Source organism: Lygodium microphyllum, chromosome 12 (assembly GCF_053477565.2).
Source record: "Lygodium microphyllum isolate KBCC chromosome 12, Lygodium_microphyllum_v1.1.10, whole genome shotgun sequence".
In the NCBI taxonomy this organism is placed as follows: Eukaryota; Viridiplantae; Streptophyta; class Polypodiopsida; order Schizaeales; family Lygodiaceae; genus Lygodium; species Lygodium microphyllum.
Window position 1 is genome coordinate 146,625,245 of NC_141146.1, and position 16,204 is coordinate 146,641,448.

A 16,204-nucleotide genomic window follows, 5' to 3' on the forward strand; every position below is an offset into this window, starting at 1 on the left:
TGGAAGCAAGCTATGCAGAAAGAGATAAATCTCTATATGCAAATGATATTTGGGATCTTGTGTCATTGCCCAAGGAAAGGAAGCCACTTCCAAACAAATGGGTGTACAAAGTAAAGATAGTTGATGGGAAACCCAAGTACAAGGCAAGACTTGTTACCAAAGGATATGCACAAAAGGAAGGGATTGACTTCCAAGAGGTCTCCTCACCTGTTGTGAAGATGACCACTCTACGTATGCTTTTTGCTCTCACTACTGTATTGGACTTAGAGCTATATCAAATGGATATAAAAATAGCTTTCTTGCATGGTGACATTGATGACGAAATCTACATGAAATAGCCCAAGGGCTTTGTAGTTCCTGGAAAAAAGCAGACGGTGTGTAAACTAAAATGCAGCTTGTATGGGTTGAAGCAAGCACCACGGCAGTGGTACAAAAAGTTTGACACATTTATGCTATCTCATGAATTTACACGCAGCCATGCAGATAATTGCTTGTACATGAAAAAGGATACAGATGGCAGCCCCATCATACTTGTTTTATATGTGGATGATATGTTGCTAGCTGGGAAAAGAAAGACTAGCTTGGATGCTCTCAAAAATTAGCTGTAATCAGCCTTCTCCATGAAAGATTTGGGGAATGTAGAGCATAATTTGGGCATGAGGATTCGTAGAGATAGAATGTAGAAATTGCTGTTTTTATCTCAAGAAAAGTACATTGAAAAAGTACTGGACAAATTTAGCATGATTGAAGCTAAGCCTTTTGGGTACCCTTACCACCTTATCTTAAGCTTAGCAAAGCCAACAGCCCAAAAGATGACGTGGAAGCAAATGCTATGAAGGGAGTCCCTTACGCATCAACTTGTGGCTCTCTTTTGTATGCTATGGTTGCTACTCGTCCAGACATTGCTCATGCAGTGGGAGTTGTTAGCAGGTTTATGTTAAATCCTGGCAAAATATATTGGGAGGCTGTCAATTGTATTCTTTGATACCTCAAGGGTACACAAAGAAAGTGCGTTTGCTATGGGAAGGGTATACTTAGTTTGTAGGGTTATTGTGATGCAGACATGGCAGGTGACTTGGACACTCGTAGGTTTACCAGCGGGTATGCCTTTACAGTTGCTGGTGGGGTTGTTTCTTGGTGTTCCAGGTTGTAGAACATCGTTGCACTGAGTACCGGTGAAGCTGAATACATATCAGCTTACTGAAGCTTCTAAGGAAGCTATATGGTTGAGCAGACTTGTAGAGGATCTCGGTATGCCTATGGGTACAGTAGTTTTGGGATGTGATAGCCAGAGTGTTGTGTATCTGGCTAAGAATGCTATGTATCATTCACGCACAAAGCATATAGATATGCGATATCACTTCATCAGACAGATTTTGGAAGATGGTCAAGTCATATTGACCAAGATCAAAACACATGAAAACCCTGCAGATGTTCTCACTAAAAGTCTAAGCAAAGCTCAGCATGAGCATTTGCGTCCGACTAGTGGGAGTTGGTTAGAGGTTCACTTCAGACCTTTAAGTGGAAGGTTGTTGGGATAAAGGCCCGATTTAGCCTCCATGTATAGTACACGCACATTATTTAGCTGTACATGTGAATGCACCCTTATGTGCCCTAAGTATAAATACATTTTATTCTTTGTGTACCAACACATTGTTGGTACACTCATATCGAATCGTACTTTCACTCTGCTCTCTCTCTATCCAACCGTCACACTCTCACACTCACTCCTCGAACTTTTGTCACTCTCAGCTGAGCTCCACAACACTAGGCAGCTCGTTTTGGCTCGTACTTGTACAAGGGGTGTCTGCCCAGCCTTTGACCATTGGCTCACACCCCAACAAATGGTGATGTCATTGCCATGGAACCGTAGAACCAGCCTTCAATTGTATTAAAGGGTAGTGGCAACATTAACTAGCAAGCACAACAAACTGAAATATAAATAAACAAACAAATACCTTGAATGGAGCTAGAATGCTCCCACACTGAAAAGATGATAGATGTTGGTCCCCAAACCCTGTGCATCTGGCGGGATTTCCTTTAATTACTGAAGAGCTTAATTTGCAGTACAAAGCTGATGCTCAGCTTGCATTGTGTTCAAAAGGTTGTATTTACTGATGCCCATGTGCTGGAACAAGCATTTCTAATCAATGCATCTGACCAGTTACCAATCACCCTGTAAACCCTAATACACAGCAGTAAATCAGTTCCTGTTTTGTCTCTTCTATGTCTCCAAATCATCAATGCATGCTCTTTCAAATCACTCCAGTTTTGTCCCATTGGCTTTGCCAACTGTTTGTCTCACAAATGAAGCCAATAAAACCGATCTGGTGGCTCTCTATTAAGCATCAACATGCTTCACCATATAGTACACAGCCTTGTCAGTGCTTGCATGGCCTGAAAACATTGTATGCATGTCCAAATTCCAACTCTGAAGGAAATACACAGTAGCAAACTGCTCTATTATCTTCCCAAAACTAATATCTAGGATCATTTATGGCAGCATGCAGATCAGCAAACCGTTGCTAGAAGAGGATAAAGAAGATGGTACGAAGCACTGATCTGATAAAAAAACAACAAATTGATCCTAGAGAAGGAGAGAGAATGTTTAGATGCAGTTAAAATTCAAATGCTGATCAGAATCAACACAAAGCTGTCCTAGGCACCATGATGCTATCAAGCTGATGACGAGATGTTTGCTTTGATGCTTAAGATGACGATTTGGAGGGCGCAACGCTGTCCATGAGATCTGCATATGGAGGAATCACATTCCTTACTCCGAACTGGTCTCTCCCAACTTGCATGTGGGAAGTAACGATTGAAAAATGGTAATTTTTACTTCAGATAGCATGTGAAAATTCCGTGCTGGTTTTCTGATATTTTAATGATCAGCCAACATTAAATAATCTAATTGGTCTGCCCAACCTTTTGATGACCTGCCCAAATATTAAGTATTAGTAGGGTTGCCCAAACGTTCGAATGGCTTTTGCCCAAACTTTAAAATGTAAAATCCCGCCCAAAATTTCAATTGAATTTTCTAAGCACTGTTTTTGCCATTAAAGTGAAAATTTCTATTTTAAACTTCAGCAATTAGTAATTCCAAGGTCCTGCCCATGTCCTGCAGAGCTAGGAAGTGTGTCTTTGTAATGGTGTGTACAAGTGCACAATGTGTATACATTTACTAAATACATTTCGTCGAACGTCTGCAGACCAAAGGTTTAAAGGAGGGGAGAGCCGTTGTGGTATCGACATGTGCAGCAGTTGCGTCAATCATCACAGGAGTGCTGGTGGGAATGCTAACACTTGGTGAGACACTACCGGTCTCGACAATACGCCGATCTTTTCTTCTCATAGGATGGTAAAATATTACATTTCCATGCTCAAATTGATAGCCAGTTTTCTTCTGTGGTCTCTCTTTCTCCCAGACATGCACGTGCACACTTTTGTTAAAAGTGAAGGTTGAAACCAAGTTTTTGATTCATTTGCAAGGGGGGTGCTGCTACCAGAGAGGTCAGCACCACAAACAAATGTAAGCATGCAGTGCATGGAACCATCAACATAGCAACTGATGCACAATCATATGGTACCCATGATTGGCATGGTTGTGTGCTGTCCATATCGTGCACAGGGCTCAAAATCAGGTCCATGCAGATAAGAAGTCCTTGATGCAAGGATTATCTAGAAAACGTTAGAAACAGTGGTAAAACACGTGTGTGAGAAAAATATGCGCATCGCCAATGTGGGGGACTATTAAATAAAAATAAGTGGTGTCTAAAAAATACTAAGGCAAAAAAAGAATGGCCTTCAAGGAATGCACGATTCCTTTGTTTCCATATTTGCAAAATTGCTCAATATCTAATCCAAATGAAGAACTTGGGGTAACCCAATAATAGGGAAGAAGAAACAAATGTCCAAACAGGTAAATGAGTGGTCCCTGGTTCATACAAGTCAATCAGGAAGAGTTTGGGCCACCAACTTGGCCTGTCAAAGATATCAGCAGTATGTTTGAGTGAAAGACAGTTGCCTAGTCTCACACTGTTGAGTCTTTAGATAAGATTTAAAGGATGATAGACTATCAGGGTGCCCAAAGATCCATGCTAGCAGAGGGCATGACTAGGACCAATATTTATCATGAAAACCTACATCAGAGGCCACAGCATCTAGAGTTCATGCAGCACGGGGAAGCATTGCCTGCTTTCTGGCATGTTATCCAGAACCAACTTCATAGTCAAAAGATGGGACATTTTCAGGAATCAAGTATTGGCCATGTCAGATAGAATAAAGATGCAGGATTGCTGCACAGCAAGCCCCTCTTTCCCGCATATGTTATCCAACACAAACAAGAAGCCCTGCACAACAGTTCATATATCTCTTTTCTCTTTCTCACAAGCATTGCTAAGTTTGTCATTCGGTCATTAAGCCCCTGATGCACCTTTCAGGCTCGGAGTTACATCATGTATCTATGCATTGGGTTAACGGCAACTCCCTAGGTTGGCATCAGAGGCATCGTCTCTGACACAGCTATAGTGGCAGTAAATTTGATTATCATGTCAAGTTTACATGTTTAGGTCTTGAAATTTCCTGGGCCAAGTTGCTGATCCTACAAGTCATAAAGCTAAGCAGGAGGGGGAAATGCCATCTATTGGCATGAATAGTAGAGGCATGCAGCCCCAGTCAAGGACAATACATCTTCAGTTTCAGGATCCTCTGCAGTTATTGCAGGGCTGTTAGCTCTTAGTTTTCAATGTAAGTGCCCATAAAGTCGGTTTCTGACCTCTTTCCATGTTAACTGTGGTGCTGGCAAGATGTCAGTAACAGTTTATGGGTTGACTGCTTTGATATGATCAAGGACAATCAACTTTCAATTGTTTTGCTCCCTGCTAATGTCTTTTAATTTTAAGGGAGATAATTTCTTCATTGGGGCTATCTCCACTTGTCAATGTTTTTATAGTGATGTTTCAGTTCTTGTCTCATTTCTCATGGAATAGGTACGATTTTCAGCTGCTCACAGAGACAAGTTTCCCTGCTTGAGAAGGTTCCTGCCCTTCTGCTCGAGGAGCAGAGGACAAAGTATGGTGGTACCATTAGTAGTAGTGGTCAAGAGCAGGGCTTGGTGGCTACCTCAAATAGAGGCCGGACCACACGGTGTTGGGATGTGAGCAGTAAAAGGAGAAGGCACTCAAATCCAAGCAAGAAGACTCCAGTTCTTTATGTGATGATAATTCCTGCCGTTTTGAGTCACTGGCTGTAGGTGAGGTGGCAGTGGGTATTTCACTATTCAACATCTAAACCACCTGTCTTGATTTTAATATTTAAATATCCAACATCCACTAAACTCATCTTTCCTGACTCTGAGTGGGGATAAGGGATGAAGAGGGGTTTGTCACACATCTATGGATGGGATCTTTATTGGTGAGTTTGATTTTAGAGTAGAGCTCAAGGCTTGTAAACCCAAACAAGCAGCACCTGGTTTTTGATGTGAGGATGATTTCTGACATTGGAGTCAGTGGCTGTAGCTAAGGAATGAGCAGGTATCTCTCCTGCCCTTATTTCCATTGGGGTCCTAGGGGTGGTGTACCTCTTTGAATGAGGTCTCCATTGGCAAGTCAGATTATAGAAATGGAGCTTAAGAGGTCTAGCATTATGTACCTTGATTGATGGTGGATAGGACTGCATACTTGCTAGGTGTATTGCAGAGGCAAATACTTCTTGAGCAAGTGGATTGATTTTTGATGTTCTTTTGTGGACATTTAGAGTTTTAGAGTTCGTAGTGCATCTCCACTAGTGACCCCACTCAGATTGCCTGCACTGCTATACACTCTTTAAAGTTACAGTTCAGGTAGGGAAAACTTTCTTACTGCTTACTTTCTGTAAGGGTTTTGAGTATGCCAGTTCCTGACCAATTAAGTTCTTGTGCCTTCTATCCCTATGTAGGTTCTTAAAACAGTACATGTTTTGATGGATGGCTGGCTGGTGCTTGTGCTTCATCAAATAACAAAGAATACCCTCATGTAGGCAGACTAATGTACTCAAAATCAATCCCTACTAGGATGCATTGTTTGCAGTGTGCACAATCCTAGCCAATTATTGGAAAAACTCAAAATCAGAAACCTAAAGGCCAAGCAAACCAAGAACCTGAGCCCTGCTTGAAGGGTACCCAGTTATTACATCTTTACTAATCAGACTTCAACAAACTGTAATTTAAGGACGTGTAAAAGCAGTTCCATTCAAGAGTCTGGTTGTAATGGATTTCAAGGAGGCTGGGGGTTTTCAGGCGATAGATTCACATACATGTAACAAAGACCACTATGGATTTCGGAGACCCTTAAAATAAATTATTGGGATTAAATGTAGACCCTCAATAATATTCAAATTTGGCATTCAAATTCAAATTTATGCTGTCAGTGTAGAACTTCTCGGAAGTTCTGTTATGTATCTAACTCCTTGCATGGATTTTGTCCTATGGACAGGCTTTTCATTATTCTTGGGGTGGTTCTCCTAATGGGCTCAAGTAGAATAGGCCCTATGCTCCCCAGGTCACTACGACCCATTTTGCGGCCAAGGACACAATCACACAAAAGTAACCCTCGCTTGGTACAGTTCTCTCGTCGAGAACCTAGTGCCAGTACTGTTGTACAACTTTTTACACCACCTAAATCTTCACCAGCAAAAGTTAGTCCATAGACCATGAATTATGATGAGCTCTTTTTCGTTACAAAAGTTCAATTTCTTTGTATAATAGTTGTACATATGCATTGAAAAGCTTTGCAAAACTTAAATTTGAATGCGTTTGGAAATTGCCCCATGTGGTGGTGGTACATGCACCAACAGCATGATTTTTTTGTCATCTCTTTCTTTCGCCCATGTGGAATTGCATCAAGTATAATAGGCAATAGGTGGCAACAATCTGATAATATTGTAAGAACTGAAGCAAGATGTGAAGTATGTTCCACTCCAAATAGCACCTCAAATAGCAATATGCTTATGTTGTAAGAATAGTTCACAATAATGTGTAAGCGATCTGATTATGTTGTAAGAAACTGAAGCAAGATATGCAGTCAAGTACGTTCCACTCCAAATAGCAGGTGGAATATTTGTAAGGACTGAGTATTGCTCGTTTGATCAAAATTAGTCATTGGAGAAAAAATCTTTGGATGTAAGATGTTGTGCATTAGCTATTACTGGTAATTGCAATAATATGGTCTGCCTTCGATCTGTACATGAGTGCATGTGTGTGCAGGTGCGGGTGGGTTGTGTATGTGTGTATGTGCATGTGGCATGAAGCAATGTGATAATCTCTTTGAAGTTCATGTGGTGCTGAAAATGTTTAAAAAGACATCAACTAGCTTGGACAATGCAATGTGATGATGAAATGTGTCATTTAGGAGAGAGGTTCAGCTGAGATGATCTAGTTTCCCATTTTGCTTTCTTTGACGTGTGTTGGATAATTGCCTTTATCAATGAAACGGTGAAAGGTCATTTATTGGGATGGAGGTTGAGGTCAAGGTCAAATGATCTATTTAATGTAATTTGTAATTGTGTATCAAGGTTGCTTTAGCTTTAGTGTCCTTGAGCTTGTCATAGGACATATTCGTAATTATTGATTTTTAAGAAAGGATTCTATTATATTTCGATTTTGCGGATGTTTCTAGTTGGTGAGGTTTTGGGCAAAGTATTATTTGAGGTGCCAACTTGGAGTTCTTTGTAGGGGAGGATGTATTTGGAAATTTGATATTTTCAAGGGGTGCTTTGTGATAGCACGAAAGGGCCAGGGATGTGACACCAACCCATGTAAGCACTTGATAGCCCTTGTGCATGCACGATGAGGTGCCATGGTAGCCTCTCCAATGAGGTATTATTGTGCTCACCCTAATTTGTAGCGATGATCATTTTAAGGGCCCTTTCATGTAATTTAAGGGAGATGGTTTTTTTCGCTAAACTTCAAAGTGAAATCCATGTAATGTAAAAGAATGGGGATTGTATATGACCGTTTGCAATATCTAAGAGTGAGGATTGTTTGCATGATCTCTAAGTAGTAGTGCTTGCAATATTGTTGAGTTTGTGCTTGTTCTACAGTAACCTTGATTTGTGTATATTTCCTTTCATCATTAGTACTTTTGGAGAGGTGGTCACACTGATGATTCCACTTGCTCATTACTAATTCTATTATTTGACACGTATATTTCTCTCTTTTAAAAAGCTATTTGGAGTTTGATTGTTTCTTATTCCTTTGACTTGCGTCTTCACTTTAGAACTAGTTCTAATGTGTATAGCCTCTTGTGAGGACCTATTTTCATAACTGTTGCGGTAGTTAATCTTATCTTGGTGATAAGAGGTTAAAAACATGCTAGTCTCGCTAGCCTTAGAAATTGAACTTTGGGCCATGCTAAATATATGCCACACCATTAATATGGAACACATGACCCAATTGTTTAGCACTTGATTTTTAGCACAATTAGGGAAGGATGGCTACAATTGTCTTGCAATTGTGACATGCAATGTTGACATTGACACATACCAAATTTGTATACACATGCATCCACACCCACATGTGCAGAGAGATCGCAAAGTTGATGTTTTGATAAGATAATTTGCGTGGGCTTGGTAAATTATTACCATATAAAATGTGATGGTGTCACAAGATGTATTAAAAACATTTGGAAGATGAAAGTATGGAGCTATTACATCATGGATCAAGGCCATTCTTAATAGTAGTTATATAGAACTATATATGTGAGGAGGGGAGGGGATGAAGAGTGTTCAAAACTAGCATGGTTGCTTCTTGTACAATTTGTCCAAAGGGCTTGAAATTTGATCAATGCCAAAAAGTAATAGAGCTTAGAGTGATACGGGAATTGCCACGATTAGGGAATTCTTTTGGTGATCATGGATTGTGATGCTTCAGAGGAGGTTCACATGATGTTGCACCTCTACTAGAAGCTATTGTCAACACCTTCGTCACTGACAAGGCTCCCATCAAACATCCCTATAGAAGGAACATTTTTTTCCAATTAAGAATACGAGAAAACTGGGTATTCGATAACAAAATGGTGACAAAGGCCTATCCACTTGTAGCACTTGGTCTAATTAGTCTAAAACCATCGTTTTCAAAGAGTTACATTGCCTACAACAAGTGATTAATGCATTAAATAAATGGTGAACTAAGGATTCAACACTTCACCACTTTGGGCCAGATTGTCCTCTAGAAAATGGAGATGATATCAAAGTCCGGAAGAAGAGGTTAAAAGTCTGATGCTTTGAGATATAAGGCCAATCAGGGCCAGAATTTCAAGGGCCATTGACATCTTCAAATTGAAGGGCTTTACTAAAACCTACACCTCTGTGTAGACAGATGGAAAGGGTACACATTACTCTGCTTATCTTACCAAAATTGATAATAACAAAACCCTCATAACATTCTTATGATTATGAAGGATAAATGTTGCTTCCAAGGAATACCCCAACCTTTAATTGTGTCCCTAATTTGAAAGGAAAGCTCTTACTACCAACTGGTCCCGACCTTGTGTGAAAATCCCACTATCTGTGAGCTCAGATCAGAGGTAGCCTAGGAGAGCGGGAAGAGAGGCGAGCTTCAGAGATTGATTCCATGGAGTGGTGCAATTTCGCAGGTGGGTGTGGTTGCTGCTGCTACCTGTTGGCGTTACATGGTGTTACTCTTGCAAGGACCACTCTTCCGCCATGCCTAAGCAACTGCAAGAAAGAAGCTTCAAATCCCAACCAGGCGGGCAAGGCGTCGTCCCTCGATCAGCAAGGGAGCTCTCAGCACTTGTATTCCCAGTGGACCACAACCAGGATGGAGTGAGTTCGTGGTGGGAGAGAGGTCGAGGGAGATGGAATTCGCCCCCGCTTCGGTCGAGCCCCTTGGATGTTTGTACCCCCTTCTCAGATCTGTATTCTCCTGGGAGCTCCCGTGCTGACCGAGGGACGACGCCTTGCACGCCTGGATGGGACCAGGCATGATTAGGGTTTCGAACTCTGAAGCTTCTAAATTGCAGTCGCCTGGGGATGGCGATGGCGAAAGAGTGGCCCTTCCAAGTGATACGCTGGATAGCCACTGAGGATTGTAGCTTCCTTACCATTGTAAGACGGCATATCCGCAGGGATTGAAGGCTTGCTGCAGACCTCGACATGTCCGCACGGGCTTCAAACCTATGTACAATTGTGTGAGCTCACGAATCCTTTTGTATTTCCCCCTTTAGTCTGTCATGCAAACAAGTGTATCTCCCTTAGTGTGCGCATGTCTCACAAATTAACAAGACTCATTGGAGACTTGGCTCGGACTCTATGAAACCTACAAGGCACAAGAGAACATGTTTAAAGGAGTCTTGCAAAGTTCAGCAAGTTTTCTATGGTGTCGCCTCCCCACTATCGGTCACAAATGTGGACTTCAACGGAACCTCTTTCCAAAATAGTTTCTTCACCTGGAGGACCATAATACTATACTATGTTAAAGAAGATAAGACTTGCAGTCATCTTTGTTGTCATGGTTGCATTGGAAACCCTTGGGAGCCAATATACACCAAAAAAGAAAAAATGTGCATTTTTCGGTATCAAAAGTTTACAACACCAGGGTTTGGTTTGCAATTGGGATTGGGATGGGAATTGGTTACTAAGCTCTTAGGTTTTCGTGGCCTTTGGGTTCTCAACCAGCTTCAAACTCACAAATACAATGGGCTATGGTTGAGAGTATGTGTGTCACATGAATCTCATGTGTGTGTTACATGAAATCTCTATGACACCAATCTTAATAGGAAGTTAACATGAGTAAATATGAAAAGAAAGAGTTAATGTTGTAGCATGTAGCTCTTTGATACATGTCTTTACAACAAAAACTTACTGTGAATACCATGTATAGAAATATTAAATGAATTAGTGTAGGAAAGTATGTTATTACATCTAATTATTTTTGTTATTAATCTATTTTTCTTTAATGATTTTCGGTGACATGGTCAAAATCAACATGTGTGTCTCTTTGTGCTTCCTCTCGTACATATTGAGACGATGAAACAACAGTTTCAAACAAGGTAATAAAATCACAAGGGCTCACCTTGAAAGCTATGAAGAGATGAAACAAACTTATTTGATTTGAATAAGTTAATAATCTATGTATTCTATGAAGATGCCAAATGAAGTGATTCTAGAAAAATGCTCGACACAATAATAAGTCTTAAAGAGGTCTCAAGAAGCCACCAAAAAAGAAAAAGTGATAGTTGCCATAATGAAAGAAGCTATTTTTGCAAGCATCAACCATTTAAAAATGGTACAAAGATATGAGGTGAAAGTAAGGGATGTGCCACACTCATGACTTGCCATATTTAGTCTACTAGATCTTGGTTGTAGTACAACCCTAAACTAACATCTAAACTAACATTTAGGGGTCAATCCACAAATGTGTGTAATATGTATACATACATATGTATATGTACATATATACATATATATTTATGTGTGTGTGTGTGTAGTAAATTTATCATTGAATTATACCACTTGAGAGAGAGAGAGAGAGAGAGAGAGAGAGAGAGAGAGAGAGAGAGAGAGAGAGAGAGAGAGAGAGAGAGAGGGAGGGAGGGAGGGAGGGAGGGAGAGAGAGAGAGGATATTAAATGAATATGTATTTACAACAAAAACTTACGGTGAATAGTATGTATAGAAATATTAAATGAATTAGTGCAAGAAAGTATATTAATACATTTGATTATTTTTGTTATTAATCTATTTTTCCTTGAAAGTAACATAGTCAAAATCAGGTACGTGTGTGTCTTTTATGCCTTTTGCCGTACATAATTTGATAATGAAGCAATGGCTTCAAACATGGTGATAAAATCACAAGCACTCACCTTGAAAGTGCACCCTTGTTCATCACTTTAGAAACTGGGCAAGGGAAACTTCCCAGTCAAAACAGGGTATGGAGTTCACCTATTTAGTTGGTGAACAATAGGTCATCTCCTCTCCAATTTGTAAAGAACTATGAACGCCCAACCCCTAAATAAAAACATTGATTGTGTAACACTTATAAACTAGGCGTTCGCCATTTGGTGTACACCAACCTTAGTCTACTAGCTTCTTGCGTGTCACACAACCCTAAACTAACATTTAAGAGTCAATCCACAAATGTATATATATAGTGAACTTTTCATTGTATTGCACCACTTGAGAGAGAGAGAGAGAGAGAGAGAGAGAGAGAGAGAGAGAGAGAGAGAGAGAGAGAGAGAGAGAGAGAGAGAGAGAGAGAGAGAGAGAGAGAGAGAGAGAGAGAGAGAGAGAGAGAGAGAGAGAGAGAGAGAGAGAGAGAGAGAGAGAGAGAGAGAACATTGAAAAAAGATAATATACAATCAAAGTGATCCAATCCACTGTAAGTTTGTCCACAATTTGAGTGTGTCTCCTCTTAATTCATTCCCCCTCACTTCATTGATTCATATATGACCACCATTCCAACTCCAAGAGGAGTGGAAAGAGAAGTTGTTAACCCCTGTTTTTTCGAAACCATCACATGGGATGAAGTTCATCATGCAACACAGAGAAATTGCCATATTCACCCAAGTTGCCCAAGGTAATCTGTCTCCTCAATTGCCCAAGAGATAGCCATAGCTTGCATTAGTGATGTATTGGGAGATGATGTCTAGGCTCCTAAATTATTCGTGGCATCATCCTCAACATGGAGCAAGTCAAAAGCCTAGTGCCTATCCTATGTGATGACATCTATGCAGAATGTGAGAAATAAATTTCCCAATGGAAAGACATGGTGATGAATTAAACATGGTTATTGAAAGTTTTTGTGTACTAGAGAACCAAGTCATGGATTTCCAGTCCCAACTTCATCTTATTCAATAGGATTGGGATGCCTACGTTAATAAGCATAAAGCCCTCAACTAAGATTGATGCTATAATAGAAGCCTCATATAGTATAATTGCAATATCTTCTTTTGACTCAGGATATTTGCACACACCTTGGGTCTTTACAAATCTTTGTTGGGGGTAAAGAAGCTTGTGCACCTATGCCACCATGTATTTACTCCACACACCGTGATCACACACATGTACACTATAGGTGGCGGGCGCCCATCATTGTTACTTTATCATTTATTCTTTTAGTGACTATTGAGTAAGGGAAGGCTAGTAACACATTGTGACTATTGGAGTTCCCACATATGATGTCTCTCTCCCTTACTCTCTTGATCCATCTGCCATAGCTCTTGCTTCTGCTTGTGTACTTCAACTCGGGCTCTACCTTTCAATTGGTATTAGAGCTAATCATTCGAGGAGTTTCTTCATCCATTGCTTTAGCTTGAATTCAAAGCTTCATCTCAAGGTTTCATGGTAGCCATCATTTCTTCCTCCTGAGGTATCAATTGAGTCTTCCATTCTCCTGGCTTGTTCGAACTTGCTTTTGGCTTGTCAAGGAGATTTTTAGGGCTTAGTTGAGTCTTATTGAGTGCTTATTAAGATAAGGGGCAATCATTCTATCCATTTTGAGTGGATATAGAGCATGTTGCAAAAGTCGTAAACAACTATGGTAGCTTAACAACACTTTCATATTTTGGCCATAACTTTTGTGACATCAGATTTAGGTGCTCTATAGATAGAAACAAAGAGTGGAATAAAGAGCTACAGATTTGAGCACTTAGAGAGTTTATTCTATGTAGTTTTCAATTATTTGTTTTACACACTGCAGAACAATTTTGGTTTGAACAACAAATAGTAAATTCCATAAAGCATGTTTGATCCTTTGGGATACTATATTGGTGCCCATATGGTATGGCTATGCTTTGGGATGCTATTTGGATTTTTTAGAGCTTAATTAGCTTAGTTTTGAAGATGTTTATTGTTTTCATAATAGTTTGGGTAACAAGCATACAATAGTAAACTTTGTGCTTTCAATGTCCATTGTACCTATATGATATTTTGGGTATGCTACATGTCTATGGTGATGCCTAGCATTAATATATGAGCTTGGATATGGTTATGAAATGCTTTGGCACTTGGATTTGAGCTACATTTGATGTGCTTGAGATTTAGTCAATTTCTTTGAGCTTTTATGCTTACTCACTTATGGATATTGAAGCTTCATTAGACACATGCTACTGGATGTATTTGTGATGCGCTTGGGATTCTCGGATGCTTTGATATATATATATCTTGAGCTTTGGTTTTTCACTTTGCATGCTGGATTCACTTCGAGTGAGAGATGCTTGTACTTGGCAGAGCTTGGTTCTTTGGGATAGTGGGACTCTTGGTTCATGTATATGCTCTCTTGTATGCTTTTGGATGTAGTTATCTCTACTTGTGCATTGATTTGATTCTATATGCTTTAGGCACCAACACTTACCTCTATCACTAGTTTGTCAGTGATGTATATGCTTATGGGATGTATGGCTTATTGACAACTTGAGTTTGTGCTAGACTTTGGTATTGGTGGTCTATGCTTCGTCATTGCTAGTTGCATTCTTTGTATCTCGGCTGCTACTCAGATATCCTTGGTAGTGGGAGCTTGCTTTCTTGGCTATTTTTCCACAATTGGATTGATGTATATTTTTATCTTTATTTTAGCATTGCTGTAGTTATATTTTTCATCATTGGTCTTGGAGAGCAGATGTTGTACTTTGGTAGTCTATTGCTTGTAGTTGCTAGATAGCTTTATACTTTGGTATTCCCTCATGTTTTACCCTTGTTTTGGCTAAGTTTTGGGGGATGATTTGGAATCATTTACAGAATCCTATTCTCTTGGATTTTGCATTGGTATATTGTCATTATGGCTAGTTTTTTGAATGATAGTGGTATTTTCAATATTGAAAAGGCACAAATTTCACCTATTGAAAGATGTAGATATCAGGATATTTGGGATGAGTTGGATAAGCTATGTAAATCCACTTTTATATTATCATTATCTAAACATGTTTATTTCAATGTTATGGCACTTGAGGATAATACTTGGCAGTTATGGAGAAAGACATGCAATCCTTATGACAAGCAAAGTCTTGCTTTACAAATGTGTCGATTAAAATAACTCATGTATCTTCATATGAAGGGACTAATGTGTTTGAATGAGTTTCACTCTATTTTCAGCCAATTGACTTCACAAGGCATTGAGTTTAAGATAATCTTTCTCCCTTGTTCTTGCTTGTAACACTTCTTGAGTCATGGGACACTTTTACTACTACGTATGCTAATATGCCTAATAGGATGTTGAGGGTGCCTTACTCATAGAGGAGATAAATAGCAAGAATGTGGATGCAACCCATACTTCTCATGCATTGACTATTAGGGGCAGACATGATGGTAAGAGTGCTAATGACTGCCTTGGTAAATACTCACGGAGATCTCAATCTTGCGGGTAGTCTGGCAGTAAGCCTCGTGGTCATAAGCCTCTCTTACATGTCATTATTGTAAGAAGTTGTTCATATTCGGTCGCAGTGCCATAAAATGTGTGATGATAATCGCAAAGAGAAAGGCAAATGGTAGCATGCTTCCTAGTAAGTCCAACATGTAAATTGAGGATATAAGTATCTGGGATCTTGAATATGATGATGATTACTTCTTGATGCTTCTTCTATTGATGCTAGTCAATTGGCCAATGCCTTGTTGTCCACTTTTTCTCAGCGTTAACTACTTGATTCAATGGATTTTTTTCATGATATCCCATATTATATGGATTGGGTTCATTTCTATCACAATAGGATAGGTTTTGTGAGACTCAAAAATGACTTTGGCATTAGACATTATTAGCATTGGTGATATTAGATTGTAGTTTGCTTGAGGCAATACTTTTGTTTTGTATGATATAGATTATGCTTCAATTTTGACCAAAATCCTACTCTCTATGGGACAATTGGATGATGCATGATATCATGTATCTTTTAGTGATTTTGCATGGAAGATAACTTGTAGGAATCATGTCCTTGCTCAAGGTGCCAAGGTTGTTAATCTCTATTCCTTGCTTATATTTGGGTTTATTGACCATATTTTAGTTGTGGATGATATACCACATGTATCTTTATGGTATCATTGCCTTGGGCATATGTTCTTAAAATGAATGAAAATGCTTTCTTATTTGCAATATCTTATGTCCCTTGACTTGAGTCTCTAGCTCTTGTTCATTTTGATGTATGTGATTCCATGCCCTGTCAATCACTAGGTGGTGCAAAGCACTTTGTGAGTTTCATTGATGATTATTTGCATTAGACGTG

The 16,204-nt window shown here is 39.6% G+C and overlaps 1 protein-coding gene across 1 annotated transcript in view; it reads left to right on the forward strand.

Annotated features, from left to right (window-relative positions):
* Window positions 1-7,160, forward strand: part of LOC148028414 (magnesium transporter, putative (DUF803)) — a 148,770-nt gene extending 141,610 nt beyond the window's left edge. Inside the window, exons 8-9 of the mRNA XM_087690219.1 lie at window positions 3,210-3,358; window positions 6,471-7,160. Coding sequence (XP_087546345.1) covers window positions 3,210-3,358; window positions 6,471-6,684 — 363 coding nt within the window. The 3' untranslated portion in view covers window positions 6,685-7,160. The remainder of the gene's footprint in view (window positions 1-3,209; window positions 3,359-6,470) is intronic.
* Window positions 7,161-16,204: the final 9,044 nt, after the last annotated feature.